Source organism: Vidua macroura, chromosome 7 (assembly GCF_024509145.1).
Source record: "Vidua macroura isolate BioBank_ID:100142 chromosome 7, ASM2450914v1, whole genome shotgun sequence".
Taxonomy (NCBI): Eukaryota; Metazoa; Chordata; class Aves; order Passeriformes; family Viduidae; genus Vidua; species Vidua macroura.
The window spans coordinates 19,317,370-19,343,620 of NC_071577.1; the positions used below are offsets into that span (position 1 = coordinate 19,317,370).

Sequence of the window (26,251 nt, forward strand, 5' to 3'; positions counted from 1 at the left end):
CATTCACAAGTGCAATGTTTTCTGAAGGTCTCCCTTTGGTTTCCCTATGTTCTAATCACAGGAGAAATTCTGTTCTAGATTATTTTTGCCTGTACTTCCACATTATGTCCCTTTGTGGTTTTAATACTATATTGTAAACAGTCCACCTACTGTATAGCTTCTCTTGTTATGAAACATTACAATTTCTGTTGTTTCTTCTAGGTAGAGAACAGACCCAAATATTATGGAAGAGAGTAAGTAACAAACATCTCTGAAAGTGGTTTATCCTGACGTATTGGTTAATAATAGTTACAGTAAAGGTGTCAAGTATTTAGTCTGTGCTCTGTTTCTTCTGAATGTTTTACAGCAGTGTGTCTCACCATCAGATCATTATTACAGTGCCATCACTTTTGTCTGCCTACAATTACAGCTGCAATTTCTGATGGATATGGATATCACTGAGTGCTACTTTAAGTGAGAAAAACATACATACATTTCTGTACTTTCAAGGGATTGTCTTTTTCTATCTCCCTCTCCCGTTGGCTTTGCAAAATGTGTTTCTGTTTAGGAAGATATTTGGATCCAAAATGCAATATATGATCAGTCTGTATGTGTCTTCTGTTTCAGGTTGCTAATGCAAAGACGGTTAGATTTAGTGTGGAGAAACGAAAAAGATCTTATGTTTATTTTGGTAAAAAATATGTAGTGTTGCTGGTTTATTACATCAGCAATTACTGAGATTACAGCAACTTGCTAAAATCTCAGGGATTGCATAAAATATTCTCGAATGCTTGAATATGGTTGATTGCATGCCACTAGCACAAAACATGTGAAGCCAGCAGGAGAAAACATATTTATTTCTACATATTAAATTGATAGATGCAGATTTAAAAACAATATACTTGTTTCATAGATGTTCTTTCCTAGAAACCTTTATAAACCATTTGAAGTAACTTCAAATACAGGCAGAAAGGGAAATAAATTCAAACTGTAGATTCCTGCAAATCAGTCATTTTTATGTTTGTTTCTTTTTTAATTACTATTGTTGGTGCTTTTTAAATGAAGACCAAAAGGTGATTTAAAAGAGAAGAGGCATGTGTTTCAAAAAAAAAAATTGTTCCTTAGATTCCATGGGATGATCTCAAGAGAGGAAGCTGACCAATTATTAAGTGTTGCAGAGGGAAGCTATCTCATTCGTGAAAGCCAAAGGCAACCTGGAACCTACACTTTGGCATTAAGGTCAGTAATTAATATTTCATATTTAAATTTATAAAATATTCAAGTGGTTTTACTGTGTTGCTGACCTCAGATCATAAAATTCTTTGTAATTGTTTAAATTTCTTTTTCATCATTATACTTTTTTACCCTAGTTACAGATTTGGTATCTTTAACCTTGCATGCCCTTTTTTGAAGTGCTAGCATTCCTTATTGTTTGCACCATCAGGATAACAGCAATTGGGGTTTTGCTGGTGAGGCTTCATTTTGCCCTTCTCCCACTATGATACAGATATTGCCCCATGCAGATGTTGGGAGAGCAGGTGATCAAGAAATAAAAGGCACCTTATGAGTTCCCTGACTAGTCTGCCGTGTACTGCCCAGGTAGCTGTTGCTGGAGAACACTTAGTCCTCCCTAGTCTCTCCGTGGGGTGGCAACAAATCAGGAGGCCTTTTTTGTCTGAACACCTGTTAGCTAACACTGTTTGCAGATCTACTTCTGCATTCTGCAAAGTTCTGGCAAGTGGGTCAGCTATAAATAAAAAACTCAAAAAGTAGTTGTAAGTTTTAATAGCTTAATTACTTTTAAGATACGGGAGGTTATTTTGGCCTGTGCTGTACACCTGAGTACTCAGATGGGAGATGGTGATTATTAGCAATGTTGTAAATCTAAGTGGGACAGAAAAACATTGAAGAAGATGATGCAGTTACTGGAAGTTTTATATGGGTAAAATAAGATTATTATTAAAATAATAATGACTTGAAATAATAGGTTGTGATGAATTAGTTTTTCAGGGGGAAAAAGAGTATATTTTCATAGGATATTTGTTTCTGTAGTAATAAGATTTCAAAGAGAAACATTATTGACATTTAAAACTGACTTTCATTTACAGTGTAAATTTGGTATTTCTTATTAAATAATATTCAATTTCATCATCTTCTGCTCTTGCAATATTCTTTTAAAGCTACAAGGAAATCAGTTGTTGTAACACCTGGCTTGAAGGCAGAGCTCCCACGCCCTGCTTCCAATGGTGCAGAAGACACAGGGCCTGTAGACTAAGATGAAGCTGTTGAGCATCTTGTAGGATGTATTGCTACAGGTTGTTTTTCAAACGCACCTCCAGTCCAGCAAATCAAAAGATAGGTTTTTTTTCCCAGGTTTGATGGTATCTCTCACACTGGAAAACCCCTTTGAAAACAATTAAATCAATTTTATACCAAATAGGAAAAAAAAAGGATAGTTGTTAGTGATGAGTTTGGGAAAACGTTTCAAATGATAGCAAAGCTGTTATCATTGATTTATTTTGATGAAATTCAGTGTTTAGGAAAACACATCAGAAACTGAAACTGCAGCATCTTGCAGCCATTTCATAATGTTTAAGTGGTAAGTGACTTGTGCATCAAGGGCAGTGGGTCTAGGTGGTTGCTTTCCTTCCCACAGCAGGTAACGCTCTGTTGTCTTGCTGTTGGTCTTCCAAGTATATGAATGAGGGTGTTAACTCTCAAATCTTAGGTGGAACTCTGTGAATTGTGGTGCTCTGTCTTCTACACACTGGAATTTTACTACTAGGATTTATTTTTTGTCACTGCTAGGCAGTGTAGCAGGAGTCTGCGTTTCCATTGACTGGAGAGAGAGTTTTGCTCAGTTTTCATTTTTCCTCTCCCTGGAATTATAAATGCAGAATATAACCATTAGCCAAAATGCCCACTGACTGTGTTTCTGACATTGTAGCCTCTCTTAAAGGCTAGGTCCTTTCTGCAGTCTCTCTGTGCATCCTGACTGTGAGAAGTTTGCTGTGCTTGCCATGATGAGTTTATGTAGTTCTATCATTTTCTGAGAGCATCACTTGTCTTTGGGTCACAACACTGCCAGATGGCAAAGATAGCCCCATCTGCAGTTTAGATAGTCCCAGCAGGAATTTAAGAATGTAATTTCCATGGCCAAAACCAGAGCTTGTCAGTAGGATGGTATGTATGAGCAAAACTTTTCCAAGTTCAACAGAAAGCCTTGATTGAGTTCAGGGTCTCTAATTTCACCCTTTCTCTTCTAGTTGTATGAACAAATTTGGTATTTTCATACTAGGTTTAAGTGCCACTCTGTCTCTGAAGCAGTCATGTTAACTTTAAGATCACTTCAGTATGATTTTTGCTTTTTCTTCTTTATTTGTTTTACCTCTTAAAAGGTGTGGGAGGAAAGAAAACCTGGTCAGCTGTTACATAAAAAAACAGACACAGAACAGATTCCAAGAATTTTATGCAGTTAACCCAGCAATTCTCTAGAGGTGCTCTAATTCTGCAATAACATAGTGACAAAACATAAAATGAAATATCCTTGTTTTGTGATTGGTTTTCAGGTACATTTATAAAAAAAAATGGAAAAAAGTTGAGTAAAATTTAGATTCTTTAGGGTACTATCAATTCTTGGCATAAATACTTGGTTCCCTCTGTATTTCTGTGTATCTACTCAATTTCTCTCACTGCTTGTTGTCTGATGTGTCAGTCTTTGACAGTCTGTCAATTCTGGTTAGGGCAAGGAAGTGTGATTGCATCATGAAATCCCAGTTCATCGAGACATAAAAGTCTTGTGGTAGCTCTGCGTAGGAGCAGCTGATGTTGAGACTGAGACAGGTTTGTTTCCTGGCTTGTAGCTGCCGATGGCTCTGCTGGGGAGGCAGGCAAAAAGTGAGACAGACGGCCCAGCACGTCCAGCTCTGGCAGATGTCTTCTTCCTGTGCTTGTGTCAGCGTGCCTGGGAATCCTGAAAAACCCAGTGCATCCAGTCGTGAAGAGCAGTGTAGTGAAACAGGATCATGTCCCTTCCTGTGGCAAGGTATGATGTCTCTGTAATGGAATGTTTCCAGCCATCTTTTCTGAAATGGAGAAGAACAAGCTTTTTGTGATTTGTCCTGAGGACCCAAGCCAGACAATTCCTCAAGTCATCGTGGAACACTTTCAGTGTTACATTTGATTCCACCAGCTGTTGTAGCTGATGTCCAAAATCTCAGTGTCCATACCAGCCAGGGCTGCACATCCTGTTCAAGATGAACTGCAGGCACGTGTTTTAGTTCTGTGTTCTCTAAACCCTTCTAAATGAGTTTTTGGCCACTGTGAAGCATTAGGCTGTGGTGCTTTTATGGAACTAGCTTTAGTAGATCTAAAGATCTTGTTCCTGAGCTGCTGTAGCTGCAGACATAGCCTAGCACCACTTAAATGACCAAATATAGGACAGGAAAAAGAATACTTTCTGCAAGCTTAAGCAAAGCGGTCAGCTGTTCTTAGTGCAATACTGTGGAATAGTTGCTTGAGTTCAAAGTGAAGATATTTAATATTTTTTCTTTTTAACGCAGGGAAAGTGACTCTTACCCAAAAAAAACTTTTCAGTTTTTAAAGTTGCTGTTGAGTTACTGTAAAATCTGCTTTCCACTTATATAACAAGCTGCATTTTGATCGTCTTATGATGAGCTATTTTTGTCTACTTTCATCCATTATTGGGCAATTAATTTGCATCATGACTTTTCTAAAGGCAGACTACCTTTTAAATCTAAATTTGAAACAAAAGATGGGTTTTTTTCAGAAAATAATTTTTTCAGAATTTGTAACAGAAGTAGAACTATGTTCTTAAAGAAAAAGAAAATGATAATTTAAATGTTGTTTTAAGTATGGAAGTTTGACTAAATATTCAGAACTGTCTTCAAATCAAATTGATGTTCAGAGCCTAAGAAGGCCTGTAAAATTGTGTCAGCTCAGATAAAGGAGAATGAAGCATAAACACAACTGAGAGCAGCAAATCAGCATCCTACTATATTTAATGCCTGTACTTAATCATGGATGCATTCACCAATCTTTACTAATTAATTAATCAATCAGAGAATGCCACTGAAAATGTTTTGCAATCTTGAGGTTTAAAAAAAATGACTAACATGAGAAAACTATAGTAGATATATCTGTGTCCATATATATCAGTGAGTCTCTGTTAGAATAAAAATATATAAAATACATTGTAATGTTAATTCAATGTTCCAAGCAGATTAAAATAATGAAAATTCCTAATTTACTTCTGGAGCTATTAGATCTGCTTTTACATTTGACAAAAATGTAGTACATTGCTTAATGTTAAGACCTATAGCAAATGACAGTAACAATAGACATGGTTTGCAATGTAGCCTTCTGTGTGGAGAGCTTGTTTAATAATTAGGGTGAGGATAAAGAGGAAATGGGTAGAGCGTGTGCTAGTGGTAGGCGTTGAAGTGTGATGGTACTGCATGTTCTTTTGAGCAGATAGCTGCTGTAGCACATTTAATTGGTTACCATGGTTTCCCTTCCTGCAAATTCTATTGTTGTGATACTGAGAATGAATTGAAATAAGGTTCTGCAGCATGATTTAAAAAAAAAAAAAAAATAATGTGAGCCATGATTATGAGTCATGTTTTCCTTATGTTTGGAGGTTTGGGCACATTGAAGTTATGTAGCACCGGGAAAAAATTCTTCAGGTGAAATGAATGTCAAAAATTAGTAATCTTTATCTTAGTCAACCAATTGCATGTATTGTGCAAATTCATACATACATTCTCAATCCCTAAATTATGACATTTTTTAAAGAAACTAGCCACTGGCATTTTAAAAGGTGACCTAATTGGTAGGCTATTAGAGCATAATGCTGCAAATGAACCTTTTAAGTTTAAGAGGATGACTGCTTTGGTAGCTGGATGCTGTTTATTTTCAGTGGGCTCTTCTGGGACACGTGTAGTACTGTTCCAGAACACGTGTGGATTGCTGTGGAATTACTTACGCATGTAGAATTCAACATCTACAAAAGGCTTCTGGAATTCAGATATTAAAACTGTTGATCTGCATTCTCCTGAAAAGCCTTGTTGTACATACTGGGACATGGGAGAGCAATTGGGGAAAGAAGAATTGTTTGAAACTACTTTCTACGTGATAATAGCTGAATTATGTTTTTCAAATTATGAATGTATCAAAATCCAATCATAGTTTATCCTGCATCTACAGCTGATCTGTAAGAAGGAGCCCAGCAAAGCAGTAACTAACTGCATCTCTTCACTTTACCATGGTAACAGTATTCTGACATCATGCTAGTTGGTAGGAAAAAATTATAAAGACCATTTTAAAGACTAAACTTTGCATATCTTTCTGTGTATTTTTTTACCTGATTTGCAAATGAAGTGATTGGCAGTAGTAAGGGTTGAATTCAGCTTCTAGAATCCTTTCTAAAATATTCATACAATATTCCTTGGTTGATAGCTGAAAAAAAAAAAACAGGGGAAAAGGTGGTAATAAATTCTGGAGCTTGCTTTTTTGCTTCAAGTAAAACAATTGGCCCTCTATTTAAATTATCTTCCATGTAAAAAGTTTCTTTCCCTACATAAAATTTCACACTAAATAATTGACTCTGTTAGTTTGTCAATAACATGTAAGGTTCAGCTATCAGTAAACACCTGAGGTGTCTGCTTATCATCTGCCTTATGTAAGTGCACCTGGGGACTACTGAAATGGCTACCCTTAAGTATATAGAATAATGATAAATAGCTACTAACCTTAATGAGTAATTAACTGGCTACCTAGGTCCTCCCACAGACTAGAATGTTTTTTCCTTATGGTTCATGTCTTCTTGCTGTGTTCCTGTTCTCCTTCCCTCCTCTTCCCATCTGTTGTTGTTGTTAGCTCTGTTTTCTTTTGGCTAGAGTGTCTAATTTATCTTTAGCAATTCAGTTTACTGCAGTCTTTCTCCTGCCGGCGTTAAGTTCAGCACTTCTCAGAGGAATACTCTCTGCTTCAGTGTGTTGTGAACTTTTTTGAGAGCTTGTCCAAGAGATGCCTGTGCTCAGTGTACACAGCTCATGTTCATTTATGCCATGTCCTTCACCCTGACTGCAGCTCCTGCTGCACCACCAAGCTCTGCTGTGATCTGGTGAACAGCAGAGGCACTGGGCTTGTGGTGAGCTACCGTGGTGGAGCTCAGAAGGTCTGGGCTCACATCTTGGCTTCATATATGACTTGGCTTTAGGCCATGAAGTTCTGCAGGCCTTATTTCTCCACTAGAGAAGATGTTTTCTCTTCTCTATTGTCTCACATGCTTGTTCAGGACAAAAGTCTAGGATGGCCTAGACACACTGAAAGTTGTACCCCATCTCTCAGACTACCCCCAGTCACAGCTCCTCGGCAGGAATCTGTGTTAGACTTTGCTGGTTTTATGCTGCATAATGTCTGCCTAGTTTAAAACTTCTGGGCACTGTTGGAGTTGAAATAATAGTTGAAAAAATCAAATTGTAATGCAATCAATTGTTAATCAAATCGTGTATGCAAGTACATTGTGCTCTCCTCTCCTGTCAAAGCATATATATCTTTTCTGTCTTCTGCAAATTCTCCTGGAATGCCTCTTTTTCTTTACTACTTTTAGAAAATGCCAGGTAGAAATGTATCTGCAAGTTAGTCCTTTTGATTGGCCTCTTATTTTTGGAGTACATATTTAGAAATGTTTGTATCTGGAGAAACACCTTTATTCCTGTACTTCATCAGCTGTAGATACTGTGGGTGCTTTATAGGCATATTTTCAAGATAACACACAATAACCTTACATTGTTTTTTAATGTCATAATTGTTTTCATCAAAACATTTATTAATTATTCAAACACCAAAAGAACCGACACCAATAAGTGTTATCTGGCCCAGTTTTGTTTTTCCTTCTCCCTCCTTTATAGTTGGGGAAGCTCAGCTGAGTTGAGTGTGGTTCCTCCTGATTTGATAGGTGCTAGGAAGAGCATCAAGCTACTTTTTTTTTCTTTTATATCTTGAGATAAATGAACTCTAACAGTTTCAGTAATAAATTGACATCTGCCCCATTTATTGCTGCACTTGGATGAAAGAAGAAATTGTATTCTAGAAAAACAGAATATAGTAGTAAAAAAGCTATTAATCTTCATTGATGAACTGTTAGTAGCCCCAAGAATTCTAGCAATGCATGTTATGTATGCAGGAACCATTTCATTTTATGTTATTATGCTTGTTTATTGTTAAGGAAAAACCATTTAGAGAGCAGGATGAGTATATTGGTGAATCTCACTATTTGCAAAGTGATGACTGAGTACTAGAAGATTAGTACTACTGAGAAAACAAGTGAATAGCAAATTCTGTAATACCTTTAAATAAGTTAAGTAAACCTGCATTGTAAGCTTTGAATTAGGAGTGGCTTAAGGCAAATCAGATTTGACAAAATCTCTGTGGAATAGAAATCTTACTGTAGTTTTGGTTTTTTTTTTTTTTAAATCTAAGTGAATTTGGGTTTTCTTGAGACCCTGAACAACAACCTTCCATGTACCTTAGGAAAAAACCCAAACAAACAGGAACAACAGCAAAAACAATGTTTTTCCACTTTGCTCTCCAAAAACCTTTTCTGGACTTGCAAAGCTATTTTACAATAAGAACATTTCTTCGGGTTTTCACTTGATGTCTTCCACTCTGGTTGCCTTGATATACTGAATTAAAATATCCATATTGTTTTAGAAGGATAAATTAAGAGCAGGTTGCTTTTAGTGTCTTTAGCAAGTCTTTCTAGAGAAAGTCTAGAGAAGCAAAAGAGAAATATGACAGTCATGAGTAACTTTTGAACTAAAAGAGGGTTGACTTAGAGTAGATACAAAAGAATTTTTTTTTTTTATGATGAGGGTGGTGAAACACTGAAACAGGTTGCTCAGAGAAGTGGCAGATGTTCCATCCCTGGGAAAATTCATTGGATGGGGTTCTGAGCATCCTGGTCTAGGTTAAGATGTCACTGCTTATTGCAGGGGGATTGGACTGGACACCTTTAAAGGTGCCTTTCCAACCATTCTTTGTCTCTGTGAACTTAAGCCCTTGTAGGAAAAGCTGCTCTAAGTGAAACAAAAATGAACATGTTTGAGCATTATTCTGTGGCAGTTTTTTCTCCATAGTACACCATTGCAGTAGAATTCCTGTTACATTTCTGATGTTGTTTTACTTCAAAATATACCAGAAAAACAAGGTCATATATGACCTAAAATTAAAATATTTTACATAGAGTAAAATTTGCTTGCACATTTTCAAGTTTGCTGAGTAGACAGTAGTAGGGTTGATACCTTAATTTAGATTAATTGAAACACTGTTCTATTTTAAAATAATTTGAAAGCTCTCTGTAGCACAAAGTCACATGGTAAAATTAACTCTTGAAGAACATTTATTAAAAAAATTTTTGTAAGACTTATTTATGTATTAGAAAACTGTGAATGTTAGTAACTCTCCTGCTAGTAACTTTTCCAGATGATGTTTATTTAGGCAGGCTGGCATAGGTCTCCAAATATTGCTCTCATGTAAAGAGAAGATACCAGGCTTTTAATACATTCCCGCATGCATGTAGAATTCAAATGTGTCTTAACCACTAACCACAGTGAGTCTATTTCCAGGAAGCATGGGACTTTCATCAGGTAGAAATGGCAATAAAGCAGTGCCCAAAACATTGGTATTGAATCTGATTCAATCATCAAATCAATCCCAGAAATTTATATAAGGTTAAATGGAATAAGGCATACAGGCACAGTACTAAGAACAGGTAATGCATCTGTTCAAACCAAACAGACTATTTTCAATTGCTTATCACTGATCAAGGACAGTAACATTTACCTTAAGTATTAAATGGTCTTACTGCATATTGATAGCATGCCATAGTACTTGATCAGCTGACATTTTTTCAAAATTTTAAGATGGTGAAATCAGCTGTTAATGGTAAAATAATACATTGAAGCAAAGGAATTATTTTCTAATTTTGTTAGATTTATTTGTGAAATGCCCTATTACAGGTACCAAGGGCTGATAACACTTTCTCTTCATTGTTTTCAGCAACTAGTGCCTGCTGCTGTTGCCCTAGAGCAGTTGTTTTGTCCCTGACAGTACTTTTGATCCATGGGGAAGTGCCACTGCTCTGGTCCTCCCTGCCTGCTGTTGGCATGCTATTTATGCAGTATTGTTTTCTGGCTTGGAAAAGGACGTTTGGGCAGTGATGTCTTCAGCCTCAGTTGAGAGAGACTGCTGGGAAGCTGTTATCAGTGATACCCTACAAGCTCTGAACTTTTTTGTTTGATCCAGGTTAGACAGAGGGAGCTGAAGGTTGGGTCTGCACTGGCAGGGGATAGACCCATTGCGGTACCAGCTCTAAGATCTGTTTTCTCTTTGGAAGGATGCCATACTTTTTCCATGCTGAACTCAAGTATCATGCATTCAGCATGGGTGTTACCAGGTTTTAGGCATAACTATACACTAAATTAATGTTCATCAAGCAACAGTCAGCTAGCCAGTACTGCCCTTCTGAATGGCTCTGGAAAACTATCCATAGTGACTGTACTCTGCCACCCTTATCAGCCATCATATGACAAAGGATTTTTTTGTCTCCATTTGTATCAACCCCTAATGCATTTGATTGCATTTATACATACTGTGTTCTTGTAAAATACTGCTCAGGTTTTGAAAACTATGTTATTTGTCAGGCAGGTATTCTGGGAAGCTGGCAAGTTCTGCAGTTCCCTGACCGTCATCAGAAATGTTGTTGCCACTGAATATTAAAAAAAAAAAATAGCTGCTCTCAGGAGCTGGAGACCTTCAGGGATAATTGCGTAGAAGGGATAATTTGGCTACATGCAAGGCTTGTCTTTCTTTGACAAGGAAATGGGCCAAAAGAGGATCTATGGAATCATTTGTTTTCACTCCCAAGAACACAGCATGATTAAGAGACACTTGTGATTGCAAGATTCCTTATATTTCTCTGGCTTTTTATGGAGTGTCAAGACTCTAGTTTTAAGTCTTGGTTGAGAGTTTTCAGAAAATAGAACTGAAATTCTGACACCTAATTTTAAGAAAAACTTCTGCCTTCTGGCTACAAAGCACATTAAGACTCTTTCTTCAAGGGAAGATTAAGTCCAAGTGACCTTTAGGCTCAGTCTTAAGTTTTCCCAGTTCAGTGTATGAAGTTGCTTGAAACTAAGGAGGTCATGAGTAGTCCTGAGGGGTATTAATTTGTCATCTGATTGCAGCTATGCATTCTAAACAATGCCTATGTCTAGAAATTCTTCTCATCATAAAATAGCCTGTGAAAGTGGTGAATAGCTACCGTACAATTCTGTATGTGGACTATAAAATTCACCCTCTCAGATGGTAAGAGAGTGTATCTGTGCTCTCAATCCTTCCCTTCTTCCTTTTGTTTCTTTACTGAATGCTGCATACAGGTAGGTGGCTGATTCTGAGGCCATCTCAGAATGTCTCTCATGGTATGATACCTAATTCAACTCCTCAGTCCTTTATTATCTTTTATTACCAGCCACATTTGCTCTACTGTTTAATACATTTTCCCACGTTATCTACTCTGCCCTACTGGCAACCAAAAGATCTAGACAGTGATTGCTTTTCAGATAACTTGGAATAAAAAAGTCTTTTATCTGTAGTCCTGCTGCTTGCAAACAAATGCACAGTGGACACAATGAGACTGTTTGGCATGTCAGAGGTCTAATTCTTTTTCTTGGAAAAACGTCTGATGTTCCCCTGTATAAACCAAAAGAGAACATACTTTATCTGTGTCCCACTTTCTACTTATTAAACAAAAAACAGCTGGTACTAGTACTTGCCTTTAGGAGGAGAGCATCAGGAAGTTGAAATATCAAATCTTGGCTCTACTTAGTTGCCACGGTGATGTATAATTAACTAGGCTGCAGGAATGCTACAGAAAGTAAACATAAGGAAATAGTCTTTCTAGTGGAAAAATTTAAACCATAGTTTTAAGTAAGATTGAAGATTAAGTCTTTAATAATAATTTTCAATTGAACATGTATTTTTTAAAATATTGCAATTTGATAAAAATAGTGTCATTATGTGGTCAGGAAAAAATTTAAATTAATTTGAAAGAAATAAAACCGGATTTTGAGACATGTTATTGACAGTACAGTCTTTGTAAAAGACTGGTGTTTCATTGATTTGTGGAGATTTTGGGGGTTTATTGCCTTATTACTAGTAGGATTCTATTTGAAAACCAGTACCTTTCTCCATAACATATCCTATTAGAAAAGAATAGAGAAAAATTGTTTTGGAACAAATGGGAAATTGGATAAAGGCAAACCATTCATCTCTTGGAAACTGTATTCCTTACAGTATCTCTCAACAACACACTTCATGTGCAGCAGTCTGAACAGATCTACAGCATAGGGGCTGCTCAGTAAAACATACCTGGGGTAGGAGGGTGCACCTTCTGACCCTGTGGGAGAGAAAACTAACCTTTTAAGAAGTTCTGTCTCTTTTCTGCATTTGATCATCTTGTTCTTCAGAACAGGAGTTCAGAACCAGACAAGACTGGTTTTAGATTTTGAGGATGTTGCTAAAATCAAAACACTGTGTACTTAGTAATAGGCCTTGTGATGCTTTTCTGTGCCTTATCATCTCTTGATAAAATTAGTGTAATACTTTTTCTTCTAGAAAACTAAGAGCAATAAGTGACCTCAAATAGTCAGAGCAGATGTTACTGATTAGAGCAGCAGTTCACCTGCATCTCTTAATATAAGTAATTCTAATGTATATGTCATTTAAGTCCCATTATTCTTCACCTTCAAGCTTATTTGGTTCTCCTGATGAAGTGAGAACCATCAAGGTGCTTGTATGTGCTCAATGTGAATTATTCCCACTGACTTGAGCAGATGACAGTGAAGGTTGCTCACTTTGGCACTGCAAAGTGCTGAGCACTCTTGGCTCATGTGGACTTCTCTGACAGTCAAGGGTGTATAAAGAGGATGTCTTGTGGTCAAAGCTTGTTTGCCATACACTGTGTTGAGTAGAAAGGTGCCCTGAAGACTAAATCTGAATCATCTATCCCTTCTGCTATAACTTAGGACATTATCTTTCTACTTTCTGAATGACTTGTTTTCACTCAGAACTGCATCTTGTGATGAAATTAGCATTGGGCAAAAACATATTTCTTTCTGTCATTTTGTAATTTCTCATATTTGATTCAATGAACTTTTAGTTGGTATGGCATAAAAATATGCATGGAAGTGCCAGTTAACCTGCAGGAAAATGCCCACATAGTTCCTACACAGTGTGTCCCCTTTCCTTACTGAGCAGGATGCAGATTCCATTTACATTTGAGTGTTTTGCAGAAATAGCAGCTTCTGAAGTTGCAGTCACTGTCAGAACTATTGATAGGGCAATGGGAAGATTTGGCATTTTGATGTAGAACAGAGAAAAAAATACAGATTCCAGAACGATGTATTTTTTTGTCCACATTTGCAAGAAGAATATAGTATTTCACCTGAGGCAAGCTCTAAAATTATCCTTTCCCCTGTTTGGTGAGGCCCTGCTGAGAAGAGGAGCCACTTCAGCAAAGTATCATTATTTACTGTGTTCCTTAACATCTCCAATGAAGCTTTTGATTGTAAAGTGAAACCAATTCATCCTTTCAAATTTAGTTCTTAAAACTTATTTGGCACATCTGACCTCATAAGGAGGCCCAATACCCTCGCTCCTGTCTGACCACGGAACAACATTGGAGTGAGCTGTGAAAGCAACTTCTTGCCTCCATCTTCTCCACAGGAAATGTTGCCAAGTGCAAACACTAGTGTGTTTTCACATGTTTAGACTGCTTTGAGGCAGAAAACGGTTGCAGATTCTAAGTGCAGTTTTTAAAAACTGGTGCTGTTCAGGTAAATTCAGCATACTTGCAGTTGCTAAGAGCCTGTGTCAAAATGCTGTCCCATCCTGATGCAGAATGGCTGATGTTGGATAGCTTTCCTGTTATATATCCTGTATATTACAAAGATTTGCTTGAAGCTTGGGACTTAACAAGCATAACACAGAAGGACTTTTGTACAAAGCTTGAAGAGTTAGTCCTGGGCCTTTGGCCAGGAATAAAGAATGCTTGCCCTTGTGCCATTTTGTCCTGTGCTGCTCCGGTTCTGGCAGCAGTTCTGCTTCAGTGTAATTGTTGGCACTGGAGCTCAGCTGAACCTTGAATGGCCTCTTCCTGCAAGCAAGCAGGGGAGCAGAGGTCCGAGACGGCATCAAAACTGCGTATTGATCGGCTGAAATAGAGGGCTCTTGTGAGAACCCTTCATATCAGAGCCAAGCAAATTGACTACAGTGATAAAGTAGCGAAGCACTAAAAAAAGCCATAAGGAGTGTGAAGTAATTTTTCAGTTTTTCCATAGATAATGGAAAGGCTAAAAGAATACCAGAACAAACAGCTCCTTCTGGGACAGTAACTGTTTTGGCTATCTATCTGCAGTTGTTGTTGGTCTCTCCTTCCTATCTGTGCTAAGTAGTAGTTCCCCAGCTCAGCTGGACCAGACACAGAGCATAGTCACAGCTTTAAGTGATAAAGTGTTTTTAATTGTTTGCAAAGGCTTGCTTACTCTTATTTATTCTGCTTACTGTTCTTTAAAAAAAACAACTTTCCCGTTTCATTGAGGCAGATTTGGAAGTCAAACCAGAAACTTCAGACTCTACTACGATGGAAAACACTTTGTTGGGGAGAAACGTTTTGAGTCCATCCATGACCTGGTGACAGATGGATTGATTACTCTTTATATTGAAACGAAGGCAGCTGAATACATTTCCAAGATGACAATTAATCCAATTTATGAACACGTAGGATATACAACCTTAAACAGAGAGCCAGCACACAAAAAGCATATGCCAACCCTGAGAGATGAACATGATGGCAAAGAGTCTACAGGAGAGGATGAGGTAGCAGAAAAGAGGGTAAGCAATTGTTAACCCACAGTTTTTTTTCTGTTAGACTTTTAATTTTGTACTTTTAACCTTTCCCCTCTACTATAAGTACTAAAGGTCTCTGCAGCTGTTTAGTCTATATAGTTATTTCCAGTTTACATTAACAGTAATATTTAAACTGGTTATAGAATTTCGTAATAGTAATTTTTGCATATTGCAAATTTTCATGATTTGGAGGTCAGTTTTTTGTAATTGTGATTCTTCAGGTGTTTTTATAGTTATGGATGTTACCATTAAGCCCCTCCTTTATTTCAAATGGGCAAAGAATATTTAATTTTAAAATTGTTTGCAGTATATAAGACAATTGTATTTTATTTCTTAATATATTCTGATTTCCCCCAAACAAATGCATTCCATAACCTATTCAGCAGTCTGCATATAATGACAGTAAAGTTGTCCACATTATAAATAAGACTGTTCATTAAGTTGGTAAAATGTTAAAACATTTCACTTGGCTAGGTTCAGCCTGTCAGAAGCTGACAGAGCTATTTTTGGCCTCAGCTAGACTTACAAAGAGGGATTGCTCTCTTCAGAGAGTTGCAGTATCAGCTGAGAAGTAATTGCATCCTGGATTATAAAAGAAAAACGAAGAAGAAAGAAATCTTAGAACCAGTGAACATAAAAATATTAAGGGAGGTTGGGAATGTACTGGGCAGACAAAGCAGCTGCCTGAAATTTCATTTGTGTTTCAGAGACTAAACATAAAAGGAAATCATAATGTAAATTCTGTTGTGTTAAATGAAATACTTCGTTTATTGAAAATCTGACAAATGAAAGTATTTTTTAAAGTTGTTTTTTCACACCTGTAGGTGTTAATGCATATATAATAGTCTGATATGTTTCCCTTTTTCACAAACTTCAGAATGATATACATTAGGCTTATCTAATATGCTTATACTGCGTAGAAGAAATGCTAACCTCAGTTGGGATCTTCTCTCTCTCCAATCAGAAATATGTGATTTTAGTTTTTGTGGATGTGGAAGAAAGTTCTGACTGACGATTTCCAACATACATGGCTATTACAGTGAAACTAAGCTCCATACAGAGTCCACAGAGAGAGAGGCTCATAGCTTTGGTCCTTCAAATCCTCCTTCAGCAGAATCTGTCATTCTGCACTGAATTTGCTGAGAGATGAAGCACCCAACTTAGCTTAGAGTATGAATCTTCACTGTTATCAGATCATTTTGACAAAAGAAATACTGCTGGGATATTGAAGCTAGCTGACCACATTTAATATCCAATTTCTCGCCTGTTAGGTAGCAGTAGTAGAGGGGTGAGTTATCACTTACAGTCCCTGACAGCTGCTTCTTCCAGCATGCTGTTTCAAAAGGATTTTTTTTTTTTTTTGCATATTATCATAGACAGTTTATTATAATGCAAAGCCTGGGTAAAAATCTTCTCTAAGTCTTCTAGAAATTACCACTTTGGGTTTCCTTGGTAAAATTAACTTTTCCTTCATTTAGAAACTTTCAAGTGACAGCAGAACTCTGTTCTGTTACATTTTTTAGATTGATGAAACAGTGTTCATAGTAAAGAGAGTTCAATGATAAGTGTTGAGGAACACTAGTGCTGTTTTTAACATAGATTACATTGTGTTATGTCACTCACCAACAAGGTTTGTATACCTTGAAACACTTGAAAGATGTTTTGAAACATTTTTAATTACATAGCTCAAGGACTATTGAATATTTCTGAAAGATTGAAATTTTATGTGAAAAACCTTTAGACAGGCTAGACACATAATCTCAGCATCCCATTCCCTTCATCTGGAACTTACACGTGACTAAAGGGGCTTCAGCCACAAAACAGTTCACCAGCAGTGGTGTTTTCAGTCCTGAAGCCCAGGTTTTAATACTCTTCTTTATTTTGTCTTGGAACTATATTGATGTGAACACACTGCGGTACACAGACATCACAGGATGTCTGTGGAGATTTCAATTTACTTTATGAGTCATTGTCCAGTTGTGATTGCTATCTGTGGCTGCATGGGGACAGTACAGTGTGATCTTTCTCACCATGGAGTGGCACAGAGGTGACATCTTGGCTGTCTTTGCACCTCTCAAGGTTTTGGTGGGAAGATGGCACAGATTTTCCTTCATGTCAACTTCACCCAGTAAATCACCAAGGAGAGTAAGGCATTCAACCCATGACCAACACCTGATCCCACTAGCAACCTCAGCATTTGGAGCAAGCAACTGTTTATAAATAGGTCAAGTAGTTTTTCTTTCTTTTTGGTGGCAGGGGTGGTAGGTTGATTCCTGTTGTCCAATATGAAGAGAATATCATTGAATTGCAATGAACTGAAGAAAATTCTTCAGAGTTCAACGCAAAAAAACCCATTGTCTTATGATCCAAGCAGCAAGATCTGTGTGCCCATTAGTCCCATAGTGAGGATGAAAATTTCCTCAGTGTGTACAGCATCTAGCAATTAATGCATCTTTATCAGTTTTGTAATGTAGTCACACAGCTTCTCTCTGCACTGTATGCTTCTTTCTCTGTAAAGAGAGAAAGAAGTCTGGGTCTTCAACGTGATCATCTGATCATTCTGAGCCAAAATATGTTCCCAGATTTGCAGGCTCTGAGGCTGTTCAGATACAATCTAAATTTGTGCCTCTGACTGTTGCCCAGTCATGTGTGGGTGGTGTATGGAATATAAGTCCTTCAGAAGAAGGAAAGAAGAGACACAAAAACACAGTCAGAGCCTGTAGAACAGCTGGTGGGAATGGAGTCTCACTTTCTGCCATGGAAACTGGGCAGCTAGAGAATATACCCCAAGCTTGAGAATGAAATATTAAAGGGCACTCACCCAGTCTTCAGTTTGGTGTGGGGCAGGAGCAGGAAATGCTGCATTTTGTGTTAGATGCCTCCCAGCAGGCACTTGTAATACTTTATTTGTTCCCTGCTCTTTCTGTAATTAATGTAGAAGAATTTGGTATGTGTTGGGTGACACTTTTTATTTGCAATATACTAATAAGGAGCCCTAGTAAAGGGGAAAGATTTAAAGACTGAAAGAGATGAGAAGTCAAAACGTATGCAATCATTAGATAAGGATTGTAAGACACAAATACTCCTGAGTTGTGCAAGAGACCATATTGTGGCATGGTTTAAGATGCAATTTTTGATGGGAAAATACTACACACCACGTGCTTCACTGATAATGAGAAAGAATATAACTGCATACCATGTACAAGTGTACGTTAAAAGTCTAAATTCCTGATTAATGATTTAATGCTTTTCCTAACCTATGAAGGAATTACTAATTAGTCAAGACATAACTGGAGGAGGAGAGACTGAAAACAGGAGAGTGCTTGTCCTGCTTGAATGTCCCAAATGGACATTTTAGCTGTTGCTCTAAAAAGGTAATGCTGGTTCCCAAAACAGTCTACAAATTGTTTAGAACTCAATTGTGAGGCCATCATGGTCTATGTGTTAAGAGAGGGATAAGAATGATTTAAAAGAGGGTTTCCCATGTAGATTCAATCTGTATGACCTAGTGTGGAAGTGGAAATAATAGCCAGTATCATAAGACTTAGTATTCCTCCTGTGCTTTGAATACTGATGGATCTCTGAACATTCTCTATTCTCAAAGGCAATTATGCCCTTAGAGCAGATGACTTGATTCAGTTAAACACCTTATAAAAATGGTAGCTCTCAGAAATTAGTAAATATCTAGAAATACATATCAAATCCTTCTTTAAGGCCTTGCAGAACATTCTTTTTTTTTCATTTTGACCTGTTTTTGATTTCTTTGTAATATGTGTAATGTGTAAGAAGTTGTATGAGTGATTGATTCAAGATTTAATATTTGTTATGAAAAAATGAAATCATTAGTTATTAGTTATCCTGTCTTTCAAAATGAAATGCTGGGGTAAATGTTAGGATAGCAACTGAATCACATCTATTCATGTTTACTTTGGTAATATGTGCTATTTCTTCAAGAAACTTCAGTGGCTGCAAATAAATTAAAGATCCCTTCTAGACTTTACTACATTCCATTCAATTCCTATAGCTGGAAAGAATTGAGAGAAGGTTTGTGGCAGCAGTCACCCAACAAAAGCAATCTTCTTTTCCTGTTTTCAATTACCTTAGTTGGTGATACGATTTTTTCTTCTATAGTGAAGAAGGCTGATTTTCTGCAATTCTGTGCAAGGAGATCTGAAAATGTAGATCTGTATAGTTTTAGTAGGAAGCATGCTTTTATACCTGCCTCCAAAGATAATCCAGATCACAAAGTTAAGTGTGATCTGTGTACATTTCTAATAAATTCATAACAGACTCCACATACAAAGTCGAGGGTGATACTTTCAGGTGTTTGCAGAGGGAACAGTCTTACTTTCCAACATTAAACTAACACTTCTATTTTCATTAATGACACTACTATTTTTCTACTTTTGGTCTCAGTCAAATCTGCTTAAACCTTTCCTTCACCACGGCTTATTTTATCTCCAGGGACAGCACATGAGAGGCTGTAGCTGAGGAAGTTGCAGTTGCTGGCATAGAAGTACAGACACCCTTATCAAGGTCTGTGATAGAGGAGAACAGCTTTGAATGGCACTGGTTGGTGCCCAGTAATGTCAGTTCTGGAACTGATAGGTGCTAAAAAACCCCCCTGGTCTTAATAATCAGGGAGCAAAGTGTGCTTTGAGAGCTGAAGCAATCTTCATGCTGGAAGTTGTTTGAAATATTTCCATTTACTTGAATTAACTTCAAAGATGGCTGTGTAATGTACACAAAATCTAAACAAGCCATAGCTGTAAGAAGGGTAATGATGAAACAACAATGTTTTTAGAAGTGCAGCTAATGAATGTTTACCTTAAAGTACATTTAAAGATGCAGGATACTGAGCACTGAAGAATCCCATGGGTTAACTGGAGGAGATTGTCAACTCTTTTCTCACAAATGTTCCTTTCCAGTCCCTGCGCGGGTGTCCATGACAATCACTCTGTAACTTTAATGTAATTTATAAATAAAACATAACTCTGTGGAAGGCAGAAACTTCTATTTATTTCTTCTGGGTTTAGCCCATCTTTCAGCAGAGACTTGAAAGCACAGACAATTTTGTCAATTCCGAGAAAGTTCTTAGCAGGATGAAAGACAAGCATACTTTTTAGGTAGCTGCTCTAGCACATCAGCAACATCATGCCCAGAAGAGATTGCCTCGGCCCCAGTCTTCCTCATCTCTCCTTTCTGTGCATTAGCATTTTTGTTGGTGGGGTACCAGTGTCATGTATGGTATTATATATGGCATATATAAGACTGCAAATGGTTATGATGCATTTTTACAAACATATATGGCTTTAACTTAACCCTGTGTTTATTAATACCCAGGAAAGGAGAGTTAAGTGCACATGTTGCCCAGTGTACAAACATCAGCACAAAGAAAATTATTTTTTCCAAACTGCAGAGTGCTTTTTCTATTTATAATCACCAAGAATAACCCAAGCCCTTATTTGTGTTCATTATGGCAGTAAAATTGATTCTCTAAAAAATCTCGTATAAACTGATTTGGTTTTAAGATTCAGAGCTTCCAAATGAAGCATGAACTTTGCCAATTTAAAGCCCAGGTCACACACAGAATATCTAGTTTAATCTTATCACTATCTCATGCTTATAAAAGATACATTAGGAAGCAAAACTTGTTTTTTAAGGGTCTGTAACTGGACCTCCAGTGTTAAACACTGTCCCATAGATCTCCTGTTTCTCCCAGGACAAATTCTTTCTCTTTCTGTTGGTGCCAGCTCTGGTTCATGCCCAGCCATGTTCAGTTAATTCCTGCAGGTTAAAATTGGTCTCCTGGCTGATTCCAGTGAGCCCTGCAGGACTTGCCTGCCTGCCTCTGTGTGTGTGTCTGCACCTCCAGAGCACATTAGTGCAATGCTTACACCATAATGTGAGGGATTAATGTGAACTAAAAGCTGTGTGCTTTTGATAGCCCAATTGCACGTTGCTGATTCAGTATTACAAGGGTCAGAACAAATAAGGCTCCACAGCCTGCAGACAGTGAGGAGTGCCTTAGGTCAGCCTTCATTTCAAGCAGACACTGCACCTCCTGTTGCTATGCTACTCCTGTAGAGGTGTTCCCTGTGTTCTGAAGCTAAACACAGTTGAGGATCAGCATCCTGTTTCAGCCTTTTGTCATGGGTACAAGTCTCTTCACTGCTTGCTGAGATGACCTTGCAAGTTACTTTCTGTTTTTTCAGTGAAGTGTGGCTCTTTTATGATCTGACATGTGAGATGTGTACACAAAGATACAGTCTTCAGAAAGTTTGGTGTCAAATTATACTGAGACAGGCAGCTGCCATGTGAAATTGAGTGTGGCTAGTCTTTCAGACTCACACATCAGACCCTCAGCAGAAGTGTGGTGAGTAATTACCCTCAGCATATGCCCTGTGCCTGATTAAGCCTTTGTAAGATGAATCGTGTGCAGAACTGTTAAAAAGGCTGTAAAGCAGTACAGTTGCTGTGCAATTAATTCTGAAGTGTAATGCTTGTGTTGTTACTGCTAAAATGAAACCATTAGCAGTGAATAAACTGTTACTCTTTTCCTGTGTTTCTCAGTGTTGTGAGGTCAGTCAGTGTGAAGCCCTCACCTCAGTTCTTTTCAGGGTTTCTAATGCTTGGTGGTTTGGATCTGGCTATGTTTTTAATGCCCTTCAAAAAGTATTGTATAGCCCTAGCCTCTCTTACATGTACTGGTAGAAATTTCTTTGTTTTGTAACTGGGATAGGCTAGTACAAGAAGACACACAGGCAGGGAGGGAGGACTCTCCCTTTGCTCTTGAAGAACCAAAGAGGATAGCTTTCTTTGGGCACTCTTCAGGGTGAGAACAAGTTTTCCCACCCTAGTGGACCTTAGTAGTTGGGACATAGAAATACAGAGGTCCAGCTCAACTCCAGATGAGCAATGGAGAGCTGTTGTGACTGCAGTCCTAGCATGCTGTAGGAGTCTGCTGCTGACCTTCCCTATGGGCCTTACACTTGAGGCTTCCAGAAAGGCCACCTAGAGTGGGGAAGCTGCATAGGCACATATAAGTAAATTACAATCTTCTTTCCCCTATTTTTAAAAAAAACCCTGTAGCTACCCTTGACATTTTATGCCTTCTCACAACTGAATAATCCATGCAGTGGCCACAGAAGGGAAAAGGTGGGTCTCTCTCAGAGCAGCCTCTAAAGCAGGTGTGTGGTTCTGATTTATTGCTTGTGCAAAGGGCTTTCTGGATGGTGAGGGACTGCAGTGGGTTGCTAGCTGGCGGCTCCCTCGTTGTTGTTCTCATTCCTTAGCTGTGTGAGTTTGGGGCCTTTTTTTTTAAACTCCTCCTCCCATCTGGCATCTCCTAATTATTTTCTATTACTAATCACTTCTACAGGAAACAGACTGGACTATTGAATTAAAAGTCCTATAAAAGGATAATTTTGTTATTTACAGGTTTCTTAGCTCACTTAAACTTTATAACGTGACACTGTATAGCTGGTGATAATCACCTTGGGCTATGATTGTGTCCAATCTCATAAACTGGGCAGGGTCAGGTCTGGTCATTCGTAGAACATGAGAGGCTCAAGGATAAGCTGGGGCAGTGCAGCTGGTAGCACCTTTGGTTGTGAACTAATATATGAAATATCTTGCATTTTATGCCTTCTGTGGCTCTGTGTAGCTAGTTTAAACCTGTGCTAGGAGTCTGACTAACAGGGATTTTCTCCAGTGATCTCTCTCTTTGTTCAGATAAACTCCTTTCTCTCCTTACTGTTTGTTCTGTGTGTGTCTAGATGGGAGCAGGGAAAGCATTTTACATTGCTCACTGTGTACATGCTTCCAAGTACAAATACATGTCTTTTGCCTTCTGTACAGAGGTGGAATGGATGTGGAGCTGTGGTGGTCTGATGTGTCACCCCCATCCAGTTAGAGAAGGCACATCTGCTCCACTAATAATTGCCCAGTCATAAGTGGTTACCAAATGCTTAAGACCCATGGTGAGTGAAATGCTTGCTTTAGAGGTGGTAGCAGAAAGAGAAGTAGTTAGGTATGTCTAAACCAAGTATTAGACTGTGGAAGAAAAGAACAACAACATTTTTCCTGTGGTTAATGCCAAGAAGCTGATCTGTTCTGGTCCTTGTTTCTTTCTTTTTAATCTTTCACAAGAAAAAATATATTTTCAGCTAAAGCTTCTCATGCTTAATTTTAGTCTCTAGCTGAATGTTTTCTGACTGAACAAAGTAAGGAGAGCAGTTTTATTACTAAGTTCAACAAACTACTTGCTCCTATTATTTCAAACCTGTCACACTTGTCATCGGCAAAGACAGCAACTCTTGACAGTTTTGCAAAGTCTTTCTTTGATCATTAACTTTCAGAACATTAAACTTTTCCATATTTAACCTTTCTTCTGCATGGCATCAGCAATTAGAAAGAGTGTTGCTTCTGGCATCTAGTGTTCCTAATGTTTCAGTAAGGTAAGAATCACCACACTGAAAATTCTGGTTCTCATTTGTTGCTCTAATCTTCATCATGTTAGTATTGATATTCCTCAATTTAAACTTCCATACAATTTCCAAAATAAGTAAAGGATGATGTGTTTCTAATAGTGAAGTTCATATTATAATGCACTTTGATTATATTGCTGTGTAGTGGAGATTATGATTGCATTTTCTTAGAGCTTAAACAGTTAGAAATAAGTTGCCTAAGGAACCTTAGAGCTAGTGTCACAGCGTACAATATCTTCTATTAAGCCTTAGTCATATGGGTATGTGATTTAATAAATTTTTTCACGTTTTCCAATTTGTGAATTAGATTAGTAGCACTTAGAGGAAAGCAGCTTTTAACCTATTTGAGAGGGGATTGGAGGAATTCTGTGAAAATATGAAAATACTCTGTTCCCAATTTCCATTTTGCATATAATGGTGAAACATTTTAAAAGCTTTATGCTTTATATCGTGTCAAATAGTTTATTGGTAGAAGATTTCTGATGATTTTACATTGCTGGAAAAGTCTTGAAACCATTTCCCAAAGTTAATATGATAGTGAATTACATTTGCATTCAGGCGTTTCTGTGAATTGGATGATGATTAGAGTAGCAGTATGTTTAATGCAAATGCACAAAAATTGCAGAAAGTATCCTGTGTTATGTTTCACAGAATTTCAAGTGAAGAATCTCTTAATTTCAAGTGAATCTCGATCCCTTAAGTGACAGTTTCTCATTCCCTCCAGCTTCCATCCCAATCCTTGCTAGCGCTGGTTGCAGCTGGTGTCTGGGAGCTTCCCATCATCTCTGCCACACTGCAGTTCTCAAGGCAGACTCCCTGCTCAGTAAGCTGATTGTGCTGAGAGCTTCCTGGACAATTTTTTATGGACCTGATGGGTTAATTCTCTTGGGCTGTTTTTATTGTTGAAAATTCACACAACTTCAGCATTAGAAAGCAGTGTCATTTTTAAAGTGCTAGTTGATGGTGGCAGTACAAATGAAAAATTGCCCTGTAATGTAAGATGAAAAGCATGCTAAGAAAGAAAGAAGAAGTTGTGCTGGTTTAACATTTTGTTTATTTCCAATGAATTTAAGTAATGCAAATATACCCTAAACTTAGTCTTTTAGCTTTGATGTGACTTGTACTCAAAATAAAAGCTATTGGTCAAAGACCACATGCCTCTGAAATCCCAGGTGTGGACTGGGACCTGGGACTAGTGTATTTCAACTGAAAATAGACATCAACTAAACATTATGTTGTAAGAAACCACAGACTTGCTGGGAAAAAAAAAAAAAACCTAGAGTCTCTCCTGTGTAACAGAGGTTGTATGATCTGTCCACATGCCAGGGCTTCTCCCTTGTAAGGTAAATATTCTGTATAGCCAAGATTTATGATGGGGCTTACACTGCCAGCCCCACTTTGAATCATTCAAAATCATTCTATTTTCAAATCAAGTGGTTATTTAAATTTGTTTCAAAGATGCTGTGTTTGACCATTTGAGATGATGGTCACTTGAGTGCCTGTCTTAAGAATTTTTAATAGTCATAGCTTTCTGTAGGGAAATTGGATGTTTACTGCCCTTATAGGAAAAATTTTCCTTACAGAAGTATTTTAAAATGTTAATTAGGAAACTTAGAGGGAATAAATAGGAAAGATGAACCATGTATGTAAAAGGAGAGAGGAGAAAATTGGAACACTGGTCAACAGAAGTGAAATGAGCCTTTTCTGAGAATGTGATCAGGGATTAGAAGACTTTATGGGTGGAAATAAACTGATACTTTGTTAATAATTGATAATGTGACTTTGGGAGCAGACTAATTCTGCTGCCATTTCCACTCTGGTTTCATTCATTGCAGGTTTCAAAGCAGTCTTGATTTAAATAGAGATTTATGCAAGGAAGTGGGAGTCCACATGAGACCCATTTGAAGGATGATCAGCCCATCTGATTTTTCAATGTGCCTAATTGCACTGTAGAAAGTGAGCAGACCCTGACCCACTGGTGCAGCTGTGGACACACATGGACACACATGGACCTGCAAAACTGGTAATCAGGCTCCCTGAGGATTTTTGGGGAGCACTGAGGGTTACCCCATTGTTTAATTTTTCTGCAGTGAGGTGGTCCATAAGCAGGTTTTCACCATCATAAATTTTGCAAGCACGTTGCATATAGCCATTTGACAACTCTAGTATTCCTTCAGGTTAAACATTGTTTTCACCTTGACTCATCGGTTCAAATCAAATGGTAATTCAGGAAGGATTAGGAGACTTTGCATTCTTACTCTTCTTTATGCTAAATAAGTATGATTATGGACTGAAAGTATGATTAAGAAAGAAACTGTGACAGCACATGTACCATAGCAACATAGCTTATTCAGGAAGAAGTGGATGGATTCAGAATAGACACTGTGCCAAAGGAGCAGGTGTAGTCTGAAATACAAAGAGTGTTTAGAAATTAATGAGCTGCAGTTTTCAATTATAACATACATTGAATTAGTCTAAATTGAATTACCATGTAGAACAAAAGAAGGCTAGTATCAGATGCATTAGACTGCCAGTCAAGACTAATGTGAAATGAGTATAATACATTAGGTAAGAAAATATTGATGAGGCATAAAAAGAAATTTCCATACCATTTGCCCATGGTATACCAGTAGCCACAACTCCTATTCCACAAGGAAAAAATTAAAGAACACCTAATAAATATATGAGTAGAAAGACCTTGTGGATTACACGATTTTCATTATCCCTAAGTGTACACATTTTCAGTTACAAAAAGATAACAGAGGTTGATTATAGATTTATTTTATCTGTAA

General features: G+C 37.6%; 1 protein-coding gene across 3 annotated transcripts in view; it reads left to right on the plus strand.

Moving 5' to 3' along the window:
- The window catches only part of CHN1 (chimerin 1), a 93,422-nt gene that overhangs the window by 30,360 nt on the left and 36,811 nt on the right, over positions 1-26,251 (plus strand). For 2 of the 3 annotated variants that reach the window (XM_053982512.1, XM_053982513.1), the window contains exons 4-6: positions 202-233; positions 1,105-1,218; positions 14,667-14,955. In XM_053982512.1, coding sequence (XP_053838487.1) covers positions 202-233; positions 1,105-1,218; positions 14,667-14,955 — 435 coding nt within the window. Of the gene's footprint in view, positions 1-201; positions 234-1,104; positions 1,219-3,989; positions 4,025-14,666; positions 14,956-26,251 lie in introns of those variants that run through there. The other variant, XM_053982514.1, reaches the window with a different exon arrangement.